This window comes from Pollicipes pollicipes, unplaced genomic scaffold (genome assembly GCF_011947565.3).
Source record: "Pollicipes pollicipes isolate AB1234 unplaced genomic scaffold, Ppol_2.1 Scaffold_3087;HRSCAF=3621_pilon_pilon_pilon, whole genome shotgun sequence".
Classification (NCBI taxonomy): Eukaryota; Metazoa; Arthropoda; class Thecostraca; order Pollicipedomorpha; family Pollicipedidae; genus Pollicipes; species Pollicipes pollicipes.
Genome location: NW_023596225.1, coordinates 16,391,395 through 16,416,722, shown reverse-complemented (window position 1 = coordinate 16,416,722; position 25,328 = coordinate 16,391,395). Strand labels below are relative to the sequence as shown.

The window sequence follows — 25,328 nt, the reverse complement described above, 5'->3', positions numbered from 1 at the left end:
GCCGGTCCGACAGCAGCGCCGCCCGCCAGCGCCAGCGCAGCTCGGAGCGCGAGAAGGAGAACACCTCGCCCGGCCAGGCGGTGCTGACGCTGTTTGACCGCCTGGCCGATGCGACACAGCAAGACAGAGCTGTCGTCGTTCGATCGGCAGTTCCCGCTCAGCCGCAGGTATGTGACGCAGTCTGCAGCGACGCACTCCTGAGTTCAGAGGAGCATTGCCAGTGCGGTTTTTGAACCATAGAACTATTGTAATTGGTGTGGGCAAGACCTCTTTACAGGGGCTCACAGCGGAGCGGTTGTTGCGGCAGTGCTGCGTGCGCGCGTGTCTCGGTTGCCGGGGCTACCGTTGCGCCAGACCCCAGATGCGTGCTCGGCGGTCCTGAGCCGCTGGCCACGGTTTATGACCGCCAAGCACATTAAATCAGCCGGCTGGTGCCTCCCCCTCCCCCCCCCCCCCCCCGTCCGCTGCCGTGCTCAGTCATAGCCTCGGGTTCGTCTTGCCCGGGTCTGAGCCGGGATGAGGGCGCGCCCTCCGGCTTATTTGGCTCGCTGGGAGACGCAGGTGGGTCCGCTGACGCTATCCGGCCGCGTTGCCGACTTCCGGACCTCCGTCAACTTTTCCATCAGCCTCTTTGTCTGATTGATCTTGACTGGAATGGTAGCGACTCTTGCTGTCATGAGCGTGACCACCAATGGGGTGCATGGGACCCGGACCTCAGTAACGTTTCGGGCAAATTGGACTATTATCGTATTTTGGCCGTATAACATGGCACCAAAAACAAGCTGACGTAGTAAAACAGAAGACGTGGCTTGTTTACGCTTGCAGTCAAGCATTTTAGGTGGAGAACATTGATCAATGAGATAATTCGTGGCGAAGCAAGCGCTTCTTTAAGACAGAACCACAAGCCGCTGGTCTCTCGCAGATGGCATGTTATGCATCTCGATTGGGATAACTGACCGCATGACCGGCGTCGTATACAGGCGGCACTCCCTAAACTTGAATGATGGATACCAAGACATCGCATCCATTTCCACGAATGACTCTTCAAGGTTGTTGGCCCACGAAGTGCTGCCAGGCTTGACAACCCGGCCAGTCCCCTTCCTCCCCATTTCCGGGGCGATGCACCGTTATCTGGCACCTCCACAAGAGACGCCGTCCCTCCGGCCCCAGTTCTGCCCGCCGCGCCAGTTCCGGTCCGGCGGGCGGTCCGCTAACCACTGCCCTCGCGGGTCACGCGGATGGCTGCATTATTCAGTGATCCAGCACCGCTGTCCGGCCCTCTCCGGACCAGCCCGCCGCTCTGAAGTGCGCTTTGTCCGCGAGGGTGGCTCGGGCCGCTCCCCCACCCGGTCCTGCGGTGCCGAGCCGGATCTACATCTGAGGGCGGGTGGCTCGGACAACCCGGCGCGCGCCTGGATTCCCAAACTTTGGGATCTGGATCCCGTTTTGAAGGTTCGCGTTGGATCGGGGATCCGCCGGTGGTGTCCACGCACATGTCGGACGGCGGGCGGACGGGCCGGCGCCGGGCGGGGCCGCCCAGCTGATCGGCCCGTTACGGTCCGCCGCGCCTTTGTCCGCCGGTGACGTCAGCGCCGCGTCACGTGACCGCCGCGGGCGTGAACGGCGCACATGAACTCTGAGCGGAGTCAGCACGACGGGGCCGAGCTGCCCGCGTGGCAACTGGCTGCTAGGACGGCGGATTTGTACTGGTCTTTCTCAGCCCGGACGGCGGACCTGCGCCGGTATTCTCGGCCGCGACGGTTGGGCCTGCACCGGTCTTCTCGGCCCGGACGGTGGGCTCGCCACCGGTCTTCTCGGCCCGGACGGTGGGCCTGCACCGGTCTTCTCGGCCCGGACGGTGGGCCCGCACCGGTCTTCTCGGCCCGGACGGTGGGCCTGCACCGGTCTTCTCGGCCCGGACGGTGGGCCCGCACCGGTCTTCTCGGCCCGGACGGTGGGCCTGCACCAGTCAGCTGGCAGTTCGCACCTGCCGCTGCGGACCCATCCTCGTCGCTCCGTAGGCACCGCGGCGGTCCTGAGCCAAGCGGTGACGGTGCGGTCTGCTCGTGCAGGGCCGTGTCGAGCCGGGCGATTGTCCATGGCGCTGGCCGGTGGCTGCACCGACCGGCACCTGGTGGTGTCACGGCGCTGGGGCCAGCGTGACCCAGAGAGCGCCGTCACGCGTCCTTGACCTGGTTCCTAGGGCACGTCTCGGTATGAGCCGCACGCCGACGAGCTGGATCGACTTCCAGTCCGTTTGGAAATCGCCGCCGCTCAGTTTCGTAAGCGCGTTTTAGCGCAGCCTATGGTTAAGGTCGCCTGCCTGCTAATAAGGACCTGTCGCCTGGGGCCGCCGCTGAACCTCATTTGTGGGAAGGCTGCCGCGCCTCCAGGTTTGCATTCACAGATCCACAGCTTGTGATCCGCGATCGCTGCCATTGCCCCAGGCGTGATCGTGACACGCCCGGCTTGCAGCTACACCTTCAACAGAAAACACATTCTCCATGGCACGTTATGGACACGAATTCCTTATATTTTGCCGTTCATTTTACGCACATAAAATGAAGGAATGACTACAGTACCTATGTGCATGCTGATTGTTAAATGCATTGATGTACGGTTGAAGCGAATGTTGCACATGCAGGAGGCATGTTTGCAGATATTGGTAAGAGATAAAACGAAACTAGACGCATTCGATGGGCTTCACAGATCCATAATTCTGTGACCAAACACATTCGATCCAAAACGTCTCACAACGTTCCGAGAGCTGCTACCGAATCTTCATCAACGGAAGCAGGAAGTGTTTAAAGAAAAATTCATGTAACAGATACGGAGAAATGCATGACTAACTGCTCTTCAACACTTCTGGATGGATAAAGACTATCATTACACGAATGTCGGATCCTTGACCTACTATCGCCACCATTGCAGATCTGACAAGTACGCAAAAAGTGCCGCGATTATGAAGTACGAGGATGAATCGCGATGCACAAAAGGATTCCTGATGGGTGGCACGCATACGTCAAACGACGACATACATCAAAATAATGGTGCTTTAAATCGACAGAAGAAAGCCCGGACCTGCGGCAGCATGGAATATCAATTCGAGCCCGCAGTGTGACACAGACGGGGCCGGTCTGCTCCACGCGTGCTGGCTGCTTTGCCGCTCGGGAACGGACATGAACCGCTCAAGCCTCCCGCAGCGGACGGAGATGGGACGTACCTCGTGCGCGACGGCCCCTGGCCTTCCGCCACCGGTGCGGGACGGACTCCCTGCTGGGAGTTGGCTGATCGCGCAGCTGGCGGCACGAAGTGCTGACAGGTCAGCGGCTGATGTGAACGGGTCGGCAGCTGATGTGGACGAGTCGGCAGCTGGTGTGGACGAGTCAGCAGCTGGTGTGGACGGGTCGGCAGCTGATGGGACAACTTAAGCCTACAATTATTGCCACCAAGAAGCGCACTGGTGAATTTTTCAGAAAGGGTGCCTGAAAATTTGAATCCTTCTAGATACCCGTTAGTCTGTTCTGAAAGACAACACCTGGCGATCGTGTAAATCTTTGGTCCTTGACCTGCTATCGCCACCATTGCGGGTCCTATCATTGCGTAAAAAGCACTGCCTTTATGAACTGCGTGGGTGCAGGGTGACCTACTGAGTCCTTCACGAATGGCTCGTGTGTGATCAACATGCGTGCCTGACCGGCATGCGTCAAAACAACAGCACTTCAGATCGGCGCAAGAAACCTCGGCTCCGAAGCCGCATGGGATAGCGATTCAATCATGCAATGCCACTCAGACCGAGCCGGTCGCCTTCACCGACCCGCATGGGATAGCGATTCAATCATGCAATGCCACTCAGACCAGGCCGGTCGCCATCACCCACACAGGCTGGCGCGTGACAACGGGGCAGACATGGCTCGAGCGGGGATCCGCGCAGCGGGAACAGATGGGCCGCCTCTGGTGCGCAGCGGGCCTCGGCTTCCAGCCGCCGGGACGGGATAGACTGCGCGTGTGCTGGACGCTGGCGGGTCGCGCTGCCGGCGGTGCGGACTGTGGACAGGTCGTTGGTTGATACGGACGAGTTGGCAGCTGATTCCTGAGCGATCGATGGCGAGTCCAGCGAGGCGTTCATTCAGGTGCCAATGATGGGTCGGAAGGCAGTCCTCTGTTTCGTGACCAGGCAGTCGGTGAGCTGGCAGGTCCGGTCCGTTGGCGGCTGCTGACAGGTCCGGCCGATCGACAGCTATTGGCAGGTCTGGTCTGCCGGCGGCTGTTGACAGGTCCAGCTGGTCGGTGGCTGTTGACAGGTGCAGCTGCATGCTGGCCTCTGACGGGTCTCGGCCGGCCGGCGAGTGCTGACCGGTCGCGGTTGCGACACCGCCGCGGCCGGCACACCGCGGCAGGGGCCGACGCACGCGGCCAGTCCCCGCCGGAGCGGGCCGGCCGCCGGCGGACTCGTACTGGGCGCGCCGCCGGGCGGGCTGCACCGGCCTTGGACCAGTTCACGGTCCGACCAGCGGGCCGCCGCCCCGCTGGGAGCGGCTGGCCGCAGGGGTCGGACCGCCCACCGCCCGCTCCCACCCCTTGGCACGCTCCATGACCCCGCCGGCGTGGCCCCGGGTCGACCACCCCACACCCTTCTGGTTCCGATGAACTGAGGTTCGTGTTGAATGATTGATCAGCTGACTCATCGATGACAGCTCATTCATCCCGTCAATCACGCTGAACACGCATGTGCGCCACTTGGGTGTGCCATTCTGGTCACAGGAGACCAGTTGCGCTAATTATTTTTACGATGTGGCACGGTTGCCACACAGCTTGCGTTGCGCCACGCAACTGCTAGCATTTTTGAGCATTATCTCATCAGCTGTCTTTTTCGTTTCCGTTTAAAGAGCACAAAATTGCCTAAACAGCGGAAGCGCCCTTATCCACCAATCGTCACCATCACCGCTTCCAATTAAGTGGGAAGGGGGTTTCCAGCGCTCGCCGGCTTTCCACCGACCGCTGTAAGTCCGCCCTCCCCTTCCCTTGTCCGCGTGGCAGCTGCAGCCAGGCCTGCCGCGCGACCCCTGACAAAGCCGGGCGGCCCATCACCTGCACGCCGACCAGACCTCAAACCGGTCCCGGCGCCAGCTGCCGGCGCCACGTGCCGCCGCCGTCAGCTCCCGAGGCGCCGTCAGCTGTGGTCGGCAGCCGCCGGCGGCGCGGCGTGCGCGGGCGGGCGTGGGCTGTTCCATGCGTGTGATCGATATGCTGTGTTTGTGCGTTTGTTGCTTGTTGCTCGGGTTGTACCGACCTTCGCCCAGATAGATAAGTGAAGGCCACTCACTAGCATGCTATGTGAGAGCGGCCTTTTGAGCTGGCGGAGCCTATCCTGGCTCTTCTTTTGCCATATTATTTGAGGCTGACATCCATTTGCAGCCACGCCCTTGGGCGGCGACAGTCTTCACTCATCACCGTCGTATCTAAGCCAATCACGCGGGCTGTCAAGCGGCCCAAACGACCATTAAGATCGGAACAAGATCCCCGACCCGGCCATTGTTCTGCGTCGTGCGGCCGAGGCGTTCCGGCCGACGGCGAGGCGCCGCCGATCCGGCGCGTGCGTCGGCCATCAGAATGCAGATCACCGCCCTGCGTATTCAGCCCGTCGCTGACCCTAGCGGTTCGGGTCAGCGGGTCAGCTGGCGGCCCGTAAACCCCTGGCGCTCGCGGGGACAGGGACGGTATCGGAGCGGAGACCTACATCCGCGGAGCGGCCGGTGCGAGACGAAACGCGAGCGGGCGAGCGGGTGGCGAACGGCAGCGACCACCGAACCAGAGGCAAGAGTGGATGATGCCTGATAAGTCCGCGCTAACGGAGCGCGCTCCAGGGTATAACGTTCAGGCTGTAGCGGTGCCCACATGTCCTCTCAGTCCCAGACAGTGCAGAGGCAGCTCCCGCCGTCAGCTCGGTTTGGCAGCGGTCCCATGGATTGACGACTAGCGGCAGCCCATGCCGCCCGCTCTGTTCAGCCGCGGTCCCACGGACTGACGGTGATCTTGCCAGAAGTTTGGCGTTACTTGTACCGCCTTTCCGCCGGTCCTGACGGTTAGGTGCGGTTATCGGCAGACCGGGTGCTGCGCAGGGCGGCGTCCCACCACTCCGCCGCCCGGAACCGGCCCTGGTGGCTGTGTCCCTGTTTTATATTCGTGTTTCAGAGCGCTCGGACGTGCTGAAGGTCAGATGGTATCAGACCAGTGCGGGGTATGGGGCTATGCGCACGGAGAGCAAGCCCTTGCATCCTGCAATATTAACACCATTGCCAGCGAGAACGAGAGGCTGGAGGGCGGTGTTCTCTCACGCTTCTTAGAAGTCAACATTACAGGGGAGGTGCAGGCACCGAGAGAGTACCATTTTAGCACCAGGGTGTTCATGTTGGCGCCTAGCACAGCCCGGCCGCGGGGGATAAGAGGCCCGATAACGTCAGTGGATTTGGTCGTTCACCAGCGCTTAGAATCGCGCACCAACTCTGAGCATCGCCTGCCGCACAAAAATCGGTAAATATTCCCGATGATCGGTGCTCAGAGAATCGACTTAGTTGTCTGCGGACAAAAAATACGGGTTTGGTTGCCGGCGTCAGGGATCAGTATTTGATCAGAGCTCTCATTGTGCGACGCATTTGGGAGAAGTCCTTTTTGCGCATCTACGATCGTGATGACATTGCGGGCGTCGCTGTAATATGAACGAATTCCGGTGTGAAATTGGTTATTTTGACAAAAGCGTAGGCGCTATTTGTTGCTATAAGCTTACGCGGTAGCTAGAGTCGAGCAGAATTCAGCCGACGTGATAGCCGAAGCGTTAAACATTAGCGCTCTTGTCGCTGATGCAGTTTTCACCGGTGCTACCAAACCTGTTGTGAAGGGCATTATGTATAAGCCGCGTAGCGAGTAGCGCTATTGATATCGCCATTAAATAAACACTGGTGACGTAAGTATGACGTCACGCCGGTAGCTAGCGTGCTCCGTGCGGCGGGGCTCGGACGGCGAACAGCAGGGCGTAGCCCAGACCCGATACCATGACGGGGTGACGCAAGCAGCCGGCGCCGAACTGACTGTGACGATTGTTTCCAGGACGCAACCGGGTGCTCCGTGCCGTCCAATTACATGAAACAGGACGTTTCCCCCCCCCCCCCCCCAGTTATTAGATGCAGTCACTGGAGCGCTTCAACGCCCTGATGCAACGGTGGCCAATTCATTTCGTCGCAGCTGATGCGTGGAGCGAATTATCGACGGCGGTGGTACGGCTGTCGATAGCTGACGATAATTTCAGCTGACGCTCACTGTGTCGTGCGTCGTCACCGGCTCACGAAGGCTTGGCACTGTGCCACGTTTGGTGTTCGTATGAGGAGCGTAGAGGTTTGTCGCTTGTCAGTGAACTGGTTCCATGAGGTGTCTCGGAAACACCGCCGAGCTGCATGCGCACGTGCCTATTGGACTTCCCAAACCGCATGCGCCTTGTCGCGTCGAGGTCTTGAAAGCAGTGGTCTAGCACTCGTTCCTTGGTATCTGAGGAGGCCGATAAGGTATCACGTGGGAGATTTACGATCGCCCGAATCTGCGACGCATGTTGCCGCCATGTCATGTCGTTTCGATGGCACCAGACACTGGTGGCAGGGACGGAGCCGTGTGGTGAGCCCCACGTCTTGGCCAGCCGTATGATGGGTCCCACGTCTCCACGTCCCCGTGCCGTCAGTTGATGACGTGCGACAGATCCGCCTCTTGGGCCCTGGGCCGTAGAGTTTAAAACGTCTGACGGGTCCCAAGCCCAGGCTCTTTGCTGTAGATGTGTCAACTGAGTGTGAAGTAAACGTTTGCGGCTCCCTCCGGGCGGTTACAAACTGGGCTGACCTGTCCCATGGCTCGCTCCGCGGGCTTGGCAACGTCGGACTTGTTTGTCGATCCCGGGTGTTTGGAACGCGACATGCCATGGGGTTCAACACCAGCAACATCTGGTTCATTCATGATGGAAACTGCACACTGACAGGCTTTTCGGCACCACGAGAACAGCGCAATATAAAACTTGACTCAAAAGGCTTACAGTCTTCAGAACAAAAGTTCTACTGAGGTTTGCGCATCCGTCATTTTCGTCGCACTAATAGACGAGGCGCATGTCGCCGGAGCAATGTCAGATCTGGAGCATGCCGCCGAGGGCAAGATAATAGGGCGAGGTTAAGCTGCTGAGGTCAGGTGAAATGACTGCGGGCTCTCAGCTTGAGACGATGGGGCTTTGTTAAATGACCGGCAATGGGTGAAACGCCATTACAACACGGCGCTGGTACGGAGCGATATGAACGCTTTCGGAGTGCCGTGTACGCGCCCGGGGGTCACGAATGGGCCGGTGCCAGAGTAGTCAGCGTGAACTGGAGGGTCATGGTTACGGTCCGTAGTCCGTTTAAGTTATCGCTGATTGAATCAGTGAAAGGGGCCTAAACCTCAGCATAGTGCAGGATTGCGTTCTAAAGCTGGCTGCGTTGAATCGATGAAATTTCCGCATGAACTAATGCTTCCCGCGTGTTTTTCACACGTGTTTACAACTCTGGACATGCGTGCTGCAGATGAGCTCGATGCGTTTCTCGTGAAAACACCCAATGAAGACTAGTATTCACGGTGTTGGTGTCGGTGATTGTTATCTATGGCGTTTGCGTCGAACCTCTCCCCGACGCGGCGTCCGCTACATGTCCGTCGGTGTGGCCCACGCCCCACTTCCGTCCGTCTGATTCGTAGCCCACGTTCGCCTGTTTGATCCACGCCCGTCTGTCCGCCCACGCCCCACGTCTGCCCGCCTAACCCCCCGCCCCCCCCCCCCCCCCGGCCGCCCGCCCGCCCGCCCGCGACATGCGTTCGCCCTTCTAACGGTGACGTTGTCCCTGTCATCGCAGGACGGACTCGAGCCGGCTGCCGAGGCCGGACGGCGGCGAGGCGTCCCGGCCCTGGCGCACCTCCAGCACGTGAGTACGCCGCGCGGGCGCACCCCACTCCTGCCGCGTGACGCGCTGCGCACCGCTGCGCGCCCCTCGGCGTCGCCCCGCTCTAAAATCGATAGGAGTCGGGCGCGGCGACGTTATGTAAACCACAATATGCCAGGCCACGCACTTGCGAAATGCGCCGCTTGGGTGCAGTTACGTGCAGGCCGCGGCTAGGATTGCTGTGTGATTATACTTGGACTACGAGCAGGTCCGCTGTCTCACGCGGATTTACGCTCTTAACTGGTGTTCAGTCACTTCCGGGCGGACTTAAAGGATCTGCGGGCGATATGCAATGGCACTCAGTACATTTAAGCTGAATGTAGGACCGGAATTTCAGCGTTGAGTGTTTCTGATTACTTGATAAGGTGTCAATGTATGGTGCAAGCGTGACGTGGATTAAGTACGTGGATTCACAATCGCTAATATGGGCCGCGCGATCTGCAGCATGTCTCACACTCATACGGGTACAATAAAGCTGCCGTGTCGACGTTCTTAGAATTTACATTAAATTTTGACAGTCATAGCAGATAGATACCTAACGCTACCCGCACGATGTAGGCAAATCTACCGGCTGTATCCTGCTTTGCTAGATTCACGGTGTTCGACCCAAAGAGGTGCAGGCAAATGACCGGAATGCGACTAATGCCGCCTTTAAACAGCCAGTCGCCAGAAGGTTGGGGCCAAGTTGAGGAGTTTGGTGCTATGAAAACTGTGCGGGAATACAAACCAGTCAACGGTGGTCAATATCCCTCGTAAATAATGGCGCTTCTGGAATGTTTTGGCCGCATTAGAAGGAAACGTTAATGAACAACATGATAATGATAAGTCAGGCCGACACAGCTGGAGGTGGTCTGGTGCATCGCCAGCCAACCGTTAAGCTGTCCTGGCCTGGTGGAGGACCGTGACAAACGCTCCAATCGCTGCAATACAACCTCCCCAAGTTCAAATCTCGGCTAAAGATGGGTGTTTAATTGGACTTTATATCTGACAAATGATTGGATAAATAGCTACTATGTTTCCAAAGCTGTCCAGACACTATTTGCTACTGCTTTGCCGTTTACACTGCCACAATACTGGCCCTTTTGATCGGCTTACCCCCCCCCCCCCCCTCACGGCCTGTATCCCACAAAAAATGTCAGATGAGGCATTCCACTGGCGTGTTTTATATCTGGTCAATCGTGCGTAGTCATTGAAAACATCATGTTTGCGCACTTCATTCGTGATAATAATCACAGCCACCCCTGCATCATTCATTAATCACAGATGTTTCGTAATATACTGGAGAACCCGATTGTAGCGATCTACAAACCGGCGGTGCTGCTTGTGTTCTCGTTTTCAACGCTCCTGCGTGCGCCTTCTGCAGTCGATCCGAGTCATCCCCGGACTGGACAGCGCCACGGGACACCAGCACCAGCACCAGCGCCAGCGCCAACGCCAGCTCCGCTGCGCCCAGCGCGGCCGAGAGCTGCGCCCAGGCTGTGCTCATCGATCTCAGCGACAACTGACGCTCGCGCCGCGTCTCGGGTGGTCTGCGCCGGCCGCTGGGCGGAGCGGCCCGGCTCCGCGCCGGCCGCCGCGGCCGTGCGGCCAGGCGGTCTGCGTCACCGGTCCTCCACACGGGCGACCGGTCGGCTGGGTCGGCGCGGGGAACACCCGTGGCTGTGTAACAGGGCCCCCCTCACCACCAGCCGACGGCGGCCGACGGCGGACGGGAGAGCTTCGACACACACACGGCCTCTGGACGGGCATCAGCGGCGGGGTTTCGCCGTCCGCCCTGTGGTGAGCAGGGCTCGCCCGCCGGCCGTGACAGCGGTACCAGCGGGAGGGGCGCCGCACGCTGTGTGGCCGCGCCCGTCGGCTGCACGACCGGCAGCCGGACCGCCGACCAGTGGTCAGAGGGCGTGACCGTGTCACAGGGACACATGCGTCAGGGATGGAGACGCGCCCTGCAGCGGCGAGCCGCAGCCGGCGAGGGTGCAACAGCGACGACCAGACACGCACAGCGGCCTGCGTGGTGAATGTGACCGCAGGGATGGTGGGCCAACTGGGCGCAGCCCGGCGACTTTTCGCAACGCCTGCTATGTCTGATTTAAACCGCCTTGCGCTGGCGAGACCGCGGATGGGAAGGGCGCACGGTTGCATTAGCCGGCGCTCCGAGGGGCGCGAGCGCCCACGCGTCACCAGCCGCCCACGGGCACACCCCGGAATGTGCCGTCGCGCTCGGATGGCAGCGGCTGATAGGCGGCCGGCTTGCGCGGGCACGCCGCGTCGCCCGGCCGCGAACAAATCCGCTCGCAGCGCGTGCGGGCGAGCCGGGGCGGCCCGTCGTGATCCTCATGTAGTCATTACCGTTGCGCTCCGCCGCCGGCTCGGGCCGGGTAATTTGTTTGTCTCGGCGGGGTCGCCCCGCAGCGGCAGCGCGTCGAAGCGCCCGGAGCGGCGCGCGTCAGATAACCGCACGCGGTGTTGTATTCCTGCTCCGGTGTGATTATGTATCGACCGCGGGACGCGCAGTCGGCGCGGCCGGGCTCGGCGTCACACGGGGTGACCTCGGTCACCCGGCGGGCGACACACCCACGCCCCGGCAGCTGGCGTCGCGCGCGGTCCCACGCCCGGTAGTCCGGCGGGGGAAAGTCCCGGTGTGGCCAGTCCTTGTGGCGGGCAGAGGGGCCGGCCGACGGACTAGGTCAAGCGGTGTTGTCGCGCGTCGGTGGAGGGGAAGAGCCCGCTGCAGCGCGGCGCTAGATCCGGCAGGTGTGCTAATGGAGATGCTGGACCCGGCAGATGCGGCGATAGCGGGGAAGTGAGAACCGACAGGGAGAGCTGGCTGCTGTGCGAATGGCATAATGGGCAAAGGGACGCTTGATGTCTGAATAGCGTGATGGGCAGATGGCTGTTGTGGGGCGTGGAGTCTCATGGGCAGGCGGCTGTTGCTGGGCAGACTGTATGGCGGCCGGACGGCCTCCTCTGTGTGGAGGGCGTGGGGGATGCGTGTCACCTCTGTGCGTACCGCCCGGTGAAAAGAGTGTCATCTCTGTGCATACGGTCTGGTAAGCAGAGTGTTACCTCTGCACGTACCGTCTGGTGACAGAGTGTCACCTCTGCGAACCGTCGGGTGAACAGTGTCACCTTTGTGCGTACTGTCTGGTGAACAGTGTCACCTCTGTGCGTACCGTCTGGTGGGCAGAGTGTCACCCATGTGCGCACCATACGGTGAGCAGAGTGCCACCTCTGTGCACACCATCTGGTGGACAGAGTGTCGCCTCTGTGCGCGGCGTCTGGTGAACAGACTGTCACCTACGTGCGCGGCGTCGGGTGGACAGAGGGCAGCTGGTGTGAGTGTCGCCCATGTGCGCGGCGTCTGATGGACAGAGGGCAGCTGGTGTGAGTGTCACCTATGTGCGCGGCGTCTGGTGGACAGAGGGCAGCTGGTGTGAGTGTCACCTATGTGCGCGGCGTCTGGTGGACAGAGGGCAGCTGGTGTGAGTGTCACCTATGTGCGCGGCGTCTGGTGGACAGAGGGCAGCTGGTGTGAGTGTTACCTATGTGCGCGGCGTCGGGTGGACAGAGGGCAGCTGGTGTGAGTGTCACCTATGTGCGCGGCGTCGGGTGGACAGAGGGCAGCTGGTGTGAGTGTCACCTACGTGCGCGGCGTCGGGTGGACAGAGGGCAGCTGGTGTGAGTGTCACCCATGTGCGCGGCGTCTGATGGACAGAGGGCAGCTGGTGTGAGTGTCACCTATGTGCGCGGCGTCTGGTGGACAGAGGGCAGCTGGTGTGAGTGTCACCTATGTGCGCGGCGTCTGGTGGACAGAGGGCAGCTGGTGTGAGTGTCACCTACGTGCGCGGCGTCGGGTGGACAGAGGGCAGCTGGTGTGAGTGTCACCCATGTGCGCGGCGTCTGATGGACAGAGGGCAGCTGGTGTGAGTGTCACCTATGTGCGCGGCGTCTGGTGGACAGAGGGCAGCTGGTGTGAGTGTCACCTATGTGCGCGGCGTCTGATGGACAGAGGGCAGCTGGTGTGAGTGTCACCTACGTGCGCGGCGTCTGATGGACAGAGGGCAGCTGGTGTGAGTGTCACCCACGTGCGCGGCGTCTGATGGACAGAGGGCAGCTGGCGTGAGGATGGTGTGGCGGTCAGAAGGCCCTTGCTGCTTGAACTGTCTGGTGACCGGGCGGCTACAGTCTGTGAGCTGTCCGGGGGCGGAGAACCTCTGCTTTGTGCACAGTTTGCCAGTTTGGGCCAGAAGTTACTTCGGCCATGATGAGCATTGACCTCGCGCGCGTTGGTGACTGGTGTTTGTACTGCGGTGTTCTTTTTGGTTGGACGTGGCTAGATATTCTGTGCTCACCAGACTATATCATGCATGTGGGCGGAGCAATTCACTTTGCTCGGATGATATCAGATGTAATAAATATATATACCAAGCGTGAATTCTGTGGGGATACATCTACTGCATTACAGTGCCCCATTAAAAAGTGGTGCTCGATTTTATGGTCTCAGGTCAGAACCCGGTTCAGTTCAATCAGACCCTTACAGCCGAGTGTAAACAAGGTTTAGTGTTTTGCATGCGTCGCTTTCCAATGGGCCCACGCCGTTGGTGACGACATCTGTCGTTCCCAAACGCCGGGGCGAACGTGACGAAAACGAGCACATTTACAATTCAGGTACGCCGCGCGCGCCGCGAGGGTCGCATTATTGCGCCGCGCGGCCGGCGGACGGCGGCGCGACCGTGCACCAGATGGCGGCGGAACGGAGACGCGCCGCAATCGCCGCCGACGCCAGCCGCGCCGCCAATGCTGCGCTGGCTTGCGACACGCGCCGCCGCCGTTGCGCCACGGGTGCCGTCTGGCAGGCCACGTGTGGCGGTTGGACACGCAGCGTCGGCACCGGCGGCAGCGGATCACGCGACGGGTCGGTGGCGCACCGGCCGGCGGCGCGGCCGCGTCCACGCGGGTCGAGCTCGGCTGTCCGGTGGATTTCGCCGACGTAAAGAAGCGAAAGCTGGGAAATGGTATAGCAGGAAAGGTGCCGTGTGCCGCAGTTCATAATGCCAAACGGAAGCAGGTTTCCGGACTATTGCCGAATGCAAGTGGCCAGCTTGGGGCAGCTACAAGCGCGACGTACCGCTTGTGAGAGCGAGAGTGGAATGAGAACGGCGTGTATAGTACGCCGCAATTAAAATCATACCTCTAAATCATACTTGAAATCATACCACTAAAATCACACTAAAAGTCATGCGTCTAAAATCACACTAAAAGTCATGCGTCTAAAATCATACTTAAAATTGCATCTCTAAAATCATACTTAAAACATTCTCCTGCACTGTGTATGCCAACCATGTCGGCATACACTATTTATTTACGCGCAACGTCGCATGCATCATTTTTGTCGTGAACAATCGTAGCTACTTTACGGGCTACAATCACAAATGCTGATGATACGGTTGACGGCACTGCACATAGGTGACAGTCACGTTATTCGGTATTAATGTTAGACGGATTCAAGCGCACGGATCTCAGGCAATGCAGGAGCAATTGCACGACCTGCATACGGTCCTCACATCGTCGGGACGCGCGTATGTTGTTTCGCACGGCACGTGCGTTTACCGCAGTAGCTCCCGGCTTATGTGCGTTTGGACCCCTCCAGCATAGGTTCCTTATCCTAATTTATTGAAGGATGCGGCCTTCGAATTACTTACTGGCGTGTCTATGAGGGATTTGCATAGCGGGTCGTCACGCTAAGTGACCCTCCTCAGCAGCTGCACCTGTCCCTGCCGACCGCCCTTCACCAGCATCCGTCAGAGAATCCCTGCTGGCCATTCGACAAAGAGCGTCCTGGCATCCCGTGTTTTTCGACCGGAAATTCCATCGGATTAATCGGCGCTGCTGGAGCACGGCGGCCGCGCGAATCGCAGCAGCTCCTGCACCGGGAACGGCGCCAGCACCAGCACCGGGGCACCAGCTCCCGCGTCCGGCTGAGCGACGGCCGCTGCAGGTGGCGCTTCTTACATCCGATCTCACGAGATTTGCACTGCGACCAGTTCGGGCGCCGCACGCGTGATTGCAATCGCCGCCATCCACGCGTAGAGACGCGAGCGACGCGCGCGCCCGCACACATTCCGCGAGCGGCAGCATGGAGGACCTGGCTGGAAACGCATCTGGCACGTCTATCAGTGCATGCAGTGCATTCGATGAAGGGAAACGCGAACGATGGCGGCATTTTAACACCGGGATGGCTCTTCTTTCCAAACTAATGGATAGATGTTTCATAATGATCTTTCATAATGACTTCACGAGCTGCATGCATTTTCCACCAGAAAGCGCACGTGCCAGGGCCGAGCCTCACTTCTTATTCCGCTTCACAGAGAGCGGTCATTTAAACGCAGATGATGACAGGATGTATGCTTTGTGGCTGACAATTAGAGAGTGGTGCGTGGGCGTTTCATATGACGTCACATCTTTAACGGGATAATCGCGACCCTTAGAACGAAACAGCTGTTTCCTCCTGTGGAACAGTCACTCGGTAGACAAGAATGACAGTGGAGGAGCCAGCAGTGTATGGTATGCCAGAATTCCCTATGCGCCGAGCTGAGCAGGCCTGTGCTTGCAACGAATCTCCGCAATATAACGAACCACCTGGTGGCAGTAAGACTACATTGCACCCGATGCCCGACGCTCGGCAAACATCACCAAATCAAGGAGACTTCGGCAACTGTTTCAAGTTCTGCCTAAAATAACCCATCACGTAAGCACGCCGTCATCATAAAGGATGCACGGGGAGCCAGTCGCGAACGAATTGCACACTCCGGCAGTTGGCGTGTTTTCCAAACCGCCCAGTCGGTCCGCAAATCACCGGCCCGTGCATCACCGGCTCCCGCCTGCCTGTGCGGTCTCCCGGCTCCCGTCTGCCTGTGCGGTTCCCCGGCCCCCGCGTGCCTGTGCGGTCTCCCGGCCCCCGCCTGCCTGTGCGGTCTCCCGTCTTCCGACAACGATCAGTCGTGACGCGCCCCCTCCCCTCAGGACGGTGGAATCCGCGGCAAAACCAGCAGGCTGTCCGGTCCGCCGCCGGCGCCCCTCCGCTGTGACGTCAGCATCACCCCCAGTGAGTCAGCGACGCGCCGCGACTCGTCTGGAGTTCTGGCGATGTCTTGGGACTTAACGAACGATTCAGATGCAAAGTAAAGCCGATTTCGCTCAGCGTTGAGGACGCTCCTCTCAAGTTGGCCGGTGTCCGGCGGAGTAGATTTATGGGAAAGGTTGGAGGCATTCAGCGCCACCTGTATTCGTAATGTTAGGTGGCGCCACTGCCACAGTCCGGGCTAGGCCACCCTCTGCTAGTGGAAAGGACGGGGAGGGCCGGGGCGTCGTCACCGCAGCCGCCCGCTGCGCCGCCTGGTGACTGGTCTGGCGACCAGAGCTGGCGCCGTCGCTGGGGAAGCTATCGAGACACTCCTCACAGCGACGGGACCCCGACACAGCACTCCAGCGGACAGTCATGCGGGGTAATGACACTCCAACAGACGGTCACGCGGAGTGACAGCACTCCGTCAAGCGATCAGAGCGACGACACTCCAGCAGATGGCCACGCGGAGTGACGAAATCCCAACAAATGCTCACGCAAAGTGACGGTAATCCATTCGTCACGCGAGCTGACGACACTCGAAGTAACGGGCTGCCACACCGCCGGGGTGGCCATAGAGCCGGAGACCGCGGCTGAAGACCACGGCCCGGCGGCTGGCACGCCACCCGGAGGCGCGGAACGAGAGCGTCCTGGCACGGGCAAGCGGCTTTGTGACAGGATTCCCACGCTCATTGACTGACACCTGCCGGCCGTGCGGCTAAATCTCCACATCCCAGCGCCACCGAGAGCGGCTGCCGCAATGAGAAGGAAGTCGTCTCCCGCACACCAGCAGGGAGACGTGGCTGAGCAGTAGGGTTTGGAGGTTAGACGCTTAACACATAGCCGGTGACGCACTGCAGGCTGCAAACACACAGACGTGACACGTCACTCCAGGTGACGACGGCAGTAACGTGGGGGGGGGGGGAAGAGGGGGGCTCGTCCGGGTGGCACACCAGGATGGCCTTCGGTTCCCATTCGTGACCGTCGCAAGCGGCTGACCGCTTCACGAGCTGAATGTCAGCACCTTAATGGGCCGGGGTCATCGCAGGGGTCATGGAACCGACCTGTGGCCGACCAAGCGCTTCAAGGGACTATTTGTAACCAGGGGTGACCCGACTAGCGTAGGATTCCTCCTTCACATTTTGGGCCCCAAAGTTTGGGGCAAGGTCCTGAAGTTGAGCCCCGTCAATGAGGTTGCCTTGGCTAGTTTTAGGCTGTTCTCTACATTTCGAAGCCCAATATCGATAGCAGCTCCAATCCAAAGGAAAGCCGGATTCACTTTGTATATTTCTCGTTGCTGAAAGCCCGAGTTTGCAGCAATGCCGTAGAGTATTACATTTAAAACTTGCCATAATACAGAGCAGCGATGCTTTCAATTGTGACAGGACTTACAGCGAAACGTACTCTTTGGACTGTCAATTTGACGGGCTCTCACATGGAGCAAAGGCCGCAGCGTGATGAGAGTTAATGCAGACCACGTTCCTAAACCGAAAGAAACACATTTGGTTGCCTGGTCACGGACTTTGCATGCTTCTTTCCATGGGGTTACAAGTCGCCTCTGACGCTAAGCTTGATATCTATGGTGTCATCCTTGCGTGCACCTACGGAACGATTTTCTTTCTACCACGGGACAATGCCGGGACAATCAGCGTAGTTCTTCCAAGGGTGGTTTCCAAGTGCAACTTGCATGTTGGACTGCCATCCCTGAATACTGAACTTTACATAGATGTGTTCCGATCACTACGCCGGTCGTAACCATGTGCTTTCATCGGATTTCGATGCCACCAAGCTCATTTCATTGCATGACCGTTCAAAAAGGTTCCGCATGCCACATGATCACTCCTTTAAGGTTATGTTATGCAGATTGACAACGATGAAGGCCCCGAGCTCGGGCAATGAACGCAGTGTCACTCGGGTAAAACTGAATTTTTGTGGGGCCATTTCTGGCCATTTAATCAATACTGCCGCTTGCACGATGGGTTATCGAATATAGATTCTAGAAAGCATGGCTAATGCCCCTTCTTACCAAAAACACAAGCGCTCCGAGCGTGACGCAAACGCCCGCCGTTCCACGCACTTCGTTGTGTTGCGCATACCCCAATGAGAACAACTCCTACAAGTAAGTGTATTTCAAGTTGGATACGTTGGGGAAAATTGCCACTGCCATGAGGTATTCGAAAGGAGGAAAAAAAACACAAAAAGGCGTCCCCAGAACCCAAGGTCAAGACAATTCTAATATTTGATCACCACGAGCGCGACTAAAGCGTTGTACAGGAACCTTAAACGAAAGGTAACATATCAAAATAGGTAAGAGTACGGGAGATATCCCGACAATTAGCGTACAAACCAAAACCAGGTACGTTGCGTGCATACAATATACCTGAAACGCGCAAGGCAATAGCAACCAAAAGACAGACCGAGGTATTGTATCCGGTGCTCATAGCTCACTAACGCGAGTGGACATGAGTCGCAGGCTTAACAGAAGTGATGCGAGGTAACGGTGAGCGGAGGGTACGCAGAAGACGCGCTCACAATCCGCATCGGGGCGCTGCTAACCCACATCGCCCCACTTCAAGCCATTGTCACCACGTATCCGGGCCTTCGTAGGCTGCCCCCCCCCCCCCCCCCACAGTGATCTGCCACAACTCCCAGCTCACTGTCTCGTGGTCCGCTGTCTCCTTCGACCACTAGGACTGCCTGGCAAGTCACCAAAACGACTTCCGTTCCGACAAGGCACCTCTCGCATTGCCAGGAACGATTTCAGACATCGAGCTATATCAGCACGACTGTCGCTACCAGAAGAGCGGCTTCACTCTCGGGCGAGACTCAGACCCGAACACCACGGACGGGAGACGCACGTGATCTCCTGCACAGCGAACCTCCACCGCCGCCGCATAGTCCACGCTCCACCTTCCACCCACGCCGACCTGAGCGCGTCCACATCACAGGCCGCACCACAGCCTCGGCAGGTCGTCTCTACGCCAGCACAGCCAGCGGCAGGGGCGGTCACCGTCCCCACGCGCCAAGCGGCGGCACGGCTCATCCCTTGCAGTTGGCGCCGCAGCCGGCGCCGTGGCCCTTGTGCGACTCGGCCGTGCTGGCCGAGCTGACCACGATCTTGGCCGGCTTCGGCCACGAGATGTCGCTGGAGGCATCGGAGTCCGAGTCACTCGAGTCCGTGTAGGCGCCGACGCCGGGGAGCACGCCGGCGCAGCGCAGCGCCGAGGGGAACACGACCGCCGCCGCCGCCTGTCGCTGACTCTGAAACGAGCGGGACTTCAGGACGGAGGCAACGGCCGGCTGTCCGGGTGGGGCCGGCTGTCGTGTGCCGGAGCGCGGCGACGGGTCCGGTCGAAGTGCGCTCGAAGTGTGTGGTTGGTGGGTATCGTTGACTGGTCGTGTGGACGCGGCAGGCACGCAGTGCCCAAAGGTCAGGCCGCTGGGAATATCGGAGTCATGCAACGGGGCGGTGTTGCAGCCGGAACCACTGCCGAGAAGCATGGACTAGAAGTGAATCGTTCATAAACTGGACAAGAACGCTCCACTTCAAGAGTGCCTGACGCTGCAGATGCGCTGCGGTTGAGGCATGGAGACGTCACTCGCTTTCGCAGCGAGCCCTTCTATTTTCCCAGGTACCCCGGGACAATTTCTGCTCTCGTCACTTGGTCTTCTCGCTCGTAACATCCAGCCCCACAAGTAGTGAACTGCGATGAATTTGGCATTGAAAATCGACTCAGTCACGATTTCAGGATGACAACTCTATTAGTTTCTACAGTCAGTGAGTACCCGATGCGTGCACACTACCAGCAGCGCTAGGCGCTTCCAGATGCCACCACTGTCCCGGGTGTATGCCAATGAGTAACCCCAACGGTGGAGAGAGACGCCGCCGCGCTTTTCCGCAATGACCGGGGCTAACACTTCATATACTAAATACTTTCTAAAAAATGAGCGGCATGCATTACCAGCCCCATGCATGCATACGCAATGTTTCAGAACAAGAATTAGCAGTGAAGCATCATTCCAGCTGGGAGATTAAACGCACGGCGTTCTGCTTGCTGAGGACAGAATGGACGTAGTACTTGGCATTTCAAATAAAAATCTCTCCTCCGCCTCTCCACCGCCCGAGAGTCTTTGCCAGAGCCCACAGATCCTCCCACTGTTCAGAGGTTGCACCAGAGGCCCCGATAGGACCCATACATTCAGCCAGAGCCCAGACACGTTCTCGGAGCCCATAGGTTCAGCCAGAGCCCAGAGGTTCCGCCAAAGGCCCACCAGACCCCAGAGAACCGGTCAGAGTCTAGGGGCTCCACCACAGTCTAGAGACCTCCCCAGATACCAAAAGTTTCGACAGAGACTTTGCCAGCGTCGAGAGCCTGCTGCAGCGGACCCGTCCGGGCGGACAAACGTTGCTGGAGCGGGACACCCACCGTCAGCGCTAGGCCTTCCTCTCGCCCTCCGCAGCCGCAGCCGCAGCCGCAGCCGCGGCCGGGGCCGGGGCCGGGGCCGGGCCGGGTCGGGCTCGCGCGCCCGCCGCTTCACCACGCCGGCCAGCAGCTGGCTCTGCGAGCGTTTGGTGCCGGCCGGTCGGGCTGGCGCCGCCGCTGTCCGCTGCACCTCCGCCTTCAGACGCTGCTCCTCGGCCCGCTCCTCCGCCGACGCCTGCTCCTTCCTGCCGGCCGCGGGGCACGCACCGCGATGCCCAGGTAACACACGCGCCTACAGCATTTGGACGTACTGAGTACGTCACCGACGCTTTAAGGTTTTTGTTTTTACTCCAGCGAAGGTTAGCTCATTCCACAGGCCTTCTCTTGAGACCTCGTTCTCCAAAATCGATCGCCAGTATACTCCTGCATTCCTCGGCACGGGATGGGAGCCAAATTCATCAAAGGCGCATTGGGTTAATCATTTGATGAAGAGCAGTCAGGATCTGTTCTACACGTGCGACACGAGCACTGCGTTCACGAGCATAACTCACGCCACGTAACCTTGCCCGTGGCGAAAATAACACATGTGAAATCGCGGAAGTGAAGCTGCTTACAGCACACCTGTGACTAAAGGGTACTGTTTTGGACTGTGTTTGAACACATCACTGCTTACAAAGAACGCGCTACATCAACGTCCAACGTAAGTATTTTTGTTTTGTGTGCAGATAAAATTCGCTCCTCAGTGGCTTTGAACACGTACCTGAATTCTTCCAGTTCTCTGTTTTCTTCCTTCCTTATTTTGACCTCCTGATCAGATTTCGTTTTGTCAACCATGTCGAGGAAATTGCATTCATCTTCATCCAGGTTCTTTATCTGGTTCTCTGCAATCAAACAAAGTCATTTACCACGCAGAAAAGGAGACCAGCACACACACATTATGTTGTCGACACGTGGCAACTCGACACGCTCAAGGTTTCTCACTGTTTATCGGAGGTTCACAACTCACTGTTTATCGGAGGTTCACAACTAGCACAGCAAAACACGTCACGCCGACCGGAAACACCGCTCTTTAGTCCATGACAGAACCCCCGACGCTTGGGCCGATGTGCGACGGGCACGTGTCAACGCAACGCGTGGTATGCCACAATCTTTTGGTCATACCAGTCCGCCCAACTGGCATTGCTCTTCTGACGTAGTAACAATGGGGACTCAGGAACACGTCATGCTACTGCAAGGAAATGGTCTTAACGAGTCCAGTGAAGCACGTGTCAATAAAATTCCATACATATATTCAGAATTCATGGACCAGCACAGAAAGTGCGGGTTAGATGCGCAAAAAGAAAAAGGCTGTCATGACGTTGAAACCACCTAACGAAAACCGAAATCAGAGTGCACCACCACACAAGAGCGCACACGGGATTTTACAACGAGATGGGGCGACAAAAAGGAGACAACGAGTAAATCTTTTAACACACACACAGATGCCCACCATGACTCGGTTTTTTCATTCCAGCACTCCCACTCATGGCTGTCTCACCATCTGTTGCCGATCAAGAGGCAGGGCGTTGCAGTCACCTGTAACCTGGCATCGCCCCCTGGCACCATAAACAATCTAAACATTTCAGAGATGTGTGCGTTATTGGGGGTTTACGACGCACTCAGCTGCTGAGGCTATATGGCGTCGCCTGCCTCTCACCCTGGCAGGAAGGGCGGGCACCGCTGGGAATCGAATCCCGTACCTCTGGTTTCCCAGACGCGCAGTGGTTAACGCAGACGCGTTAACCACTATACTACCGGCACCCCCTCAATATTTCAGAGATGTTACACCCAAAAGCACTAGTCCAACATCATGGCTTGCTTCTCGGCATCAAGCTAAGTACTGGTGATGTATATGGCATAAAGTATGGACCAATTATCATCATTGTCAAGCTCATTACTTTAGTTTTTACACGAGCCTTCTGTAGTAGGACTGTGAGGGATAGCCTAATGTATGACACACTGCTGCAGAAAAACCTTGGCACTCCAGGCCTATCTACCCTGATCATTGTACAGTGCTCAGATCAACTATTCAGCTTCAACCTAGTCCATTTTATCCAAAGGATATACAATACATAAAACAACATCAGAAGATACCCACATATCACCTATATGAGCCTTCTAAGCACTATCTCTGGATACAAATAAATGATCTCATTTCTGAGGCATAGAGAGCATTGCTTGAGCCATATACTTACTGAACTTTCTAGACTCATCCCACTCCTCTTGTTTCTTATCTTTTTGCTCCTGAAGTCGATCATAGAGGGTTCTGTTGTCATATTCTGGCTCAGGAGCCTCTGAAATAATAGCAAAACGAACATAACAAATATCCAATGATTCAGTCACCAGCACAGCACACATATGGCAGCAGCATGTGAACTAACAATGTAAAAGTCAGTTCTTCTTCACTGGCTTTAAACCTTGATTCAGAAGAAACATAGTCAACTGCATACAAGACATGCTGATGCAGATGGTAATGTATTCACTATAAAATCTACATCGTGGCTTTTCACTTTGGCACATTTCGGTAAACAAAAATGTCGGGGACACGGTGGAGATGGCAATGTATTCACCATAATATCCACACGGTGGCTTTTCACTTTGGCACATATTGGTACCTAAAAATACCGGGACATGGTAAAAAGGCAACCATGCCGCTGGCACAGGAACAAAGCAAGGCGACAGCATTGTCAGTTACACATGGCGTCGAAAAACCGGCGCCTTGAGGATCGACGCCCAGCCTACTAAACAAATCTACGCGCCGGCAGCACAGCTGGGCCCTCCCCGCCTCTGCGCGGACTGGCGGAGTAGTTCGGCGTTCCGAACGTAGTGTCGTGCTGGTACCTCTGATTTGCACGCTGCCCAGTCGTGCAGTGAGCGCTCTTAGGCAGTCCGATCTTAATGACAGTTTGAACAGCGCACACAGTTTGGGAGCCTGTGAGCTGCTATGGAATTAGCCATCTCAGGTGTATGATAGTGTCCGTCATATGTGGCCATTTGACACGACACAAACTGACACGCGGCCGTTGTCAGTTCATACGTGACCATTTCATCTTCTGCCTGTCACCATCGGTGCGCGGAAATTGACCATCTTCTGCGTGCACACCTGAGTATCACTACAGCAGCCATACACAGATGTGCGGGATTGGTATCAGGACCAACATACACCAGCACAATGTTCTTTAAAGTTGTTTGAGATCACATAATGATTGCAAGACAATGTTCAAGACAATGACCACTCTATTACACTCATGGGTCATTGTATCAATCTGTCAATGGAAGCTGAACTGATGATCAATGGCAACTCCCATATTTCAGTTAGCTGCAGCTCTGACCTGAGAGAATGACTCCTCAATCACTGCAGCACCTTCATTGACATCAATAACCCTGTTTAGCTTCACTTTCATGCTCACCATGGTTTTCATGTCATTCTTGAGGTCTACATCATGTGGGGAAAATATTTAGTGCCATGGCCATGTCACACAAAAATGTGACCCAGTCCAGAGGGGGTGATTAGCCCCCTCCCCCATGCAGGGGCATCCCTCACAGCTTGTAATATATATATATATATATATATATATATATATATATATATATATATATATATATATATATATGCATTGCAAATTAAAATCAAAGTAAGTACATTGTCAGTAAGTCAAATATATTATAAGTTAAATATATTGCATTGCAAAATAAAGAATGGGTCCAAAAAGAGCATAATCAGTCCCAAAACCTGTAAAACAATTTTGCCCTACTGTGTCCTTAGTCCAAGCAAGTTTCCCAATGGTGAATAGGTTTGTCAGCAAAGTTTAAAACATGTTAAATGCCAAATAAAAGCATGTCATGTTGACACATAAATCCTCTTGTGCAGTTAAACTGTCCATTAGTAAGGAGTCAATCTCAAACCATTCATAAAGAAGCTACTAAGCCTAACGTTTGTTCTTTAAATGGCTAATTTTTATCAGCACATTTTGCTTTTTTAAGTTGGGTTTTGACAACATATTTTGTGTATAAGGTACAAGCAAGCACAGGAAGGCTGCAGCTATCCCTTTTGTTGGCCAATCCATTGCAATACTAATAACAAAACTGCTTTTACCAAGCCTGACATATTTCCAATAATTTTTTAAAGATTGCTTTCATGTGGGTTTGATATTTATGCTACTTTGAGATCTAAATACCTACTTGCATGCTTCTTTTTGGTCCTCATGCACAAAGTACTTCTCATATTACAGATCTCATATCTGCTACATGCAGGATATGTACAATACCTGGTGAGTGTTTTCCTCACCAGATATGGCATGCCAGTGTCAAAAGGTGGCAATCTATTTTCTGATAAGGTGGTATAAGCTACATGAACTATTTTTATGAAAAAATTGAGTACATTTGTTTTATACATACCATAATGAAAATCCTGCTAATATGTAAGTAGGGAATAAGGGATATGAAGAGCTTTCGTGAATGGCATGATGATCAAGGTGATGCATGATGCCAATGATGCTACACCCAAGACATCTATGATGCTGCATGACATTTCATGTTTGGACACACCAAACAGGAAAGCAATAGGGATCCACACATCCAAGCATGTCAACATGGTGATACAATATACAGTCACAGGGCCATATCTTTGCCTCACTCCATACCAATTGGTTGATCCTCTGTTCGGACTTTCTCCCATTCTTGCTGGCGCAATTCACGCTGTTTCTGGAGATCTGCCTCGCTCACAAATCCACTACTCAT

General features: G+C 56.6%; 1 protein-coding gene and 1 long non-coding RNA gene across 2 annotated transcripts; one reads left to right on the top strand and one right to left on the bottom strand.

Annotated features, from left to right (window-relative positions):
* LOC119090500 (uncharacterized) lies at positions 1-10,438 on the top strand. The gene is made up of 3 exons (XR_005093244.1): positions 1-167; positions 8,916-8,984; positions 10,366-10,438. It is a non-coding gene; the product is annotated as an uncharacterized LOC119090500 (long non-coding RNA).
* Positions 10,439-18,767: 8,329 nt separating this feature from the next.
* Positions 18,768-25,328, bottom strand: LOC119089801 (PSME3-interacting protein-like). The gene is made up of 5 exons (XM_037212619.1): positions 25,232-25,328; positions 22,784-22,882; positions 21,310-21,430; positions 20,674-20,794; positions 18,768-19,338 (listed from the first exon to the last, which is right to left on the bottom strand). Exons 1-5 carry the CDS (start codon positions 25,326-25,328, stop codon positions 19,165-19,167), a joined length of 612 nt encoding a protein of 203 aa, XP_037068514.1. The 3' UTR covers positions 18,768-19,164.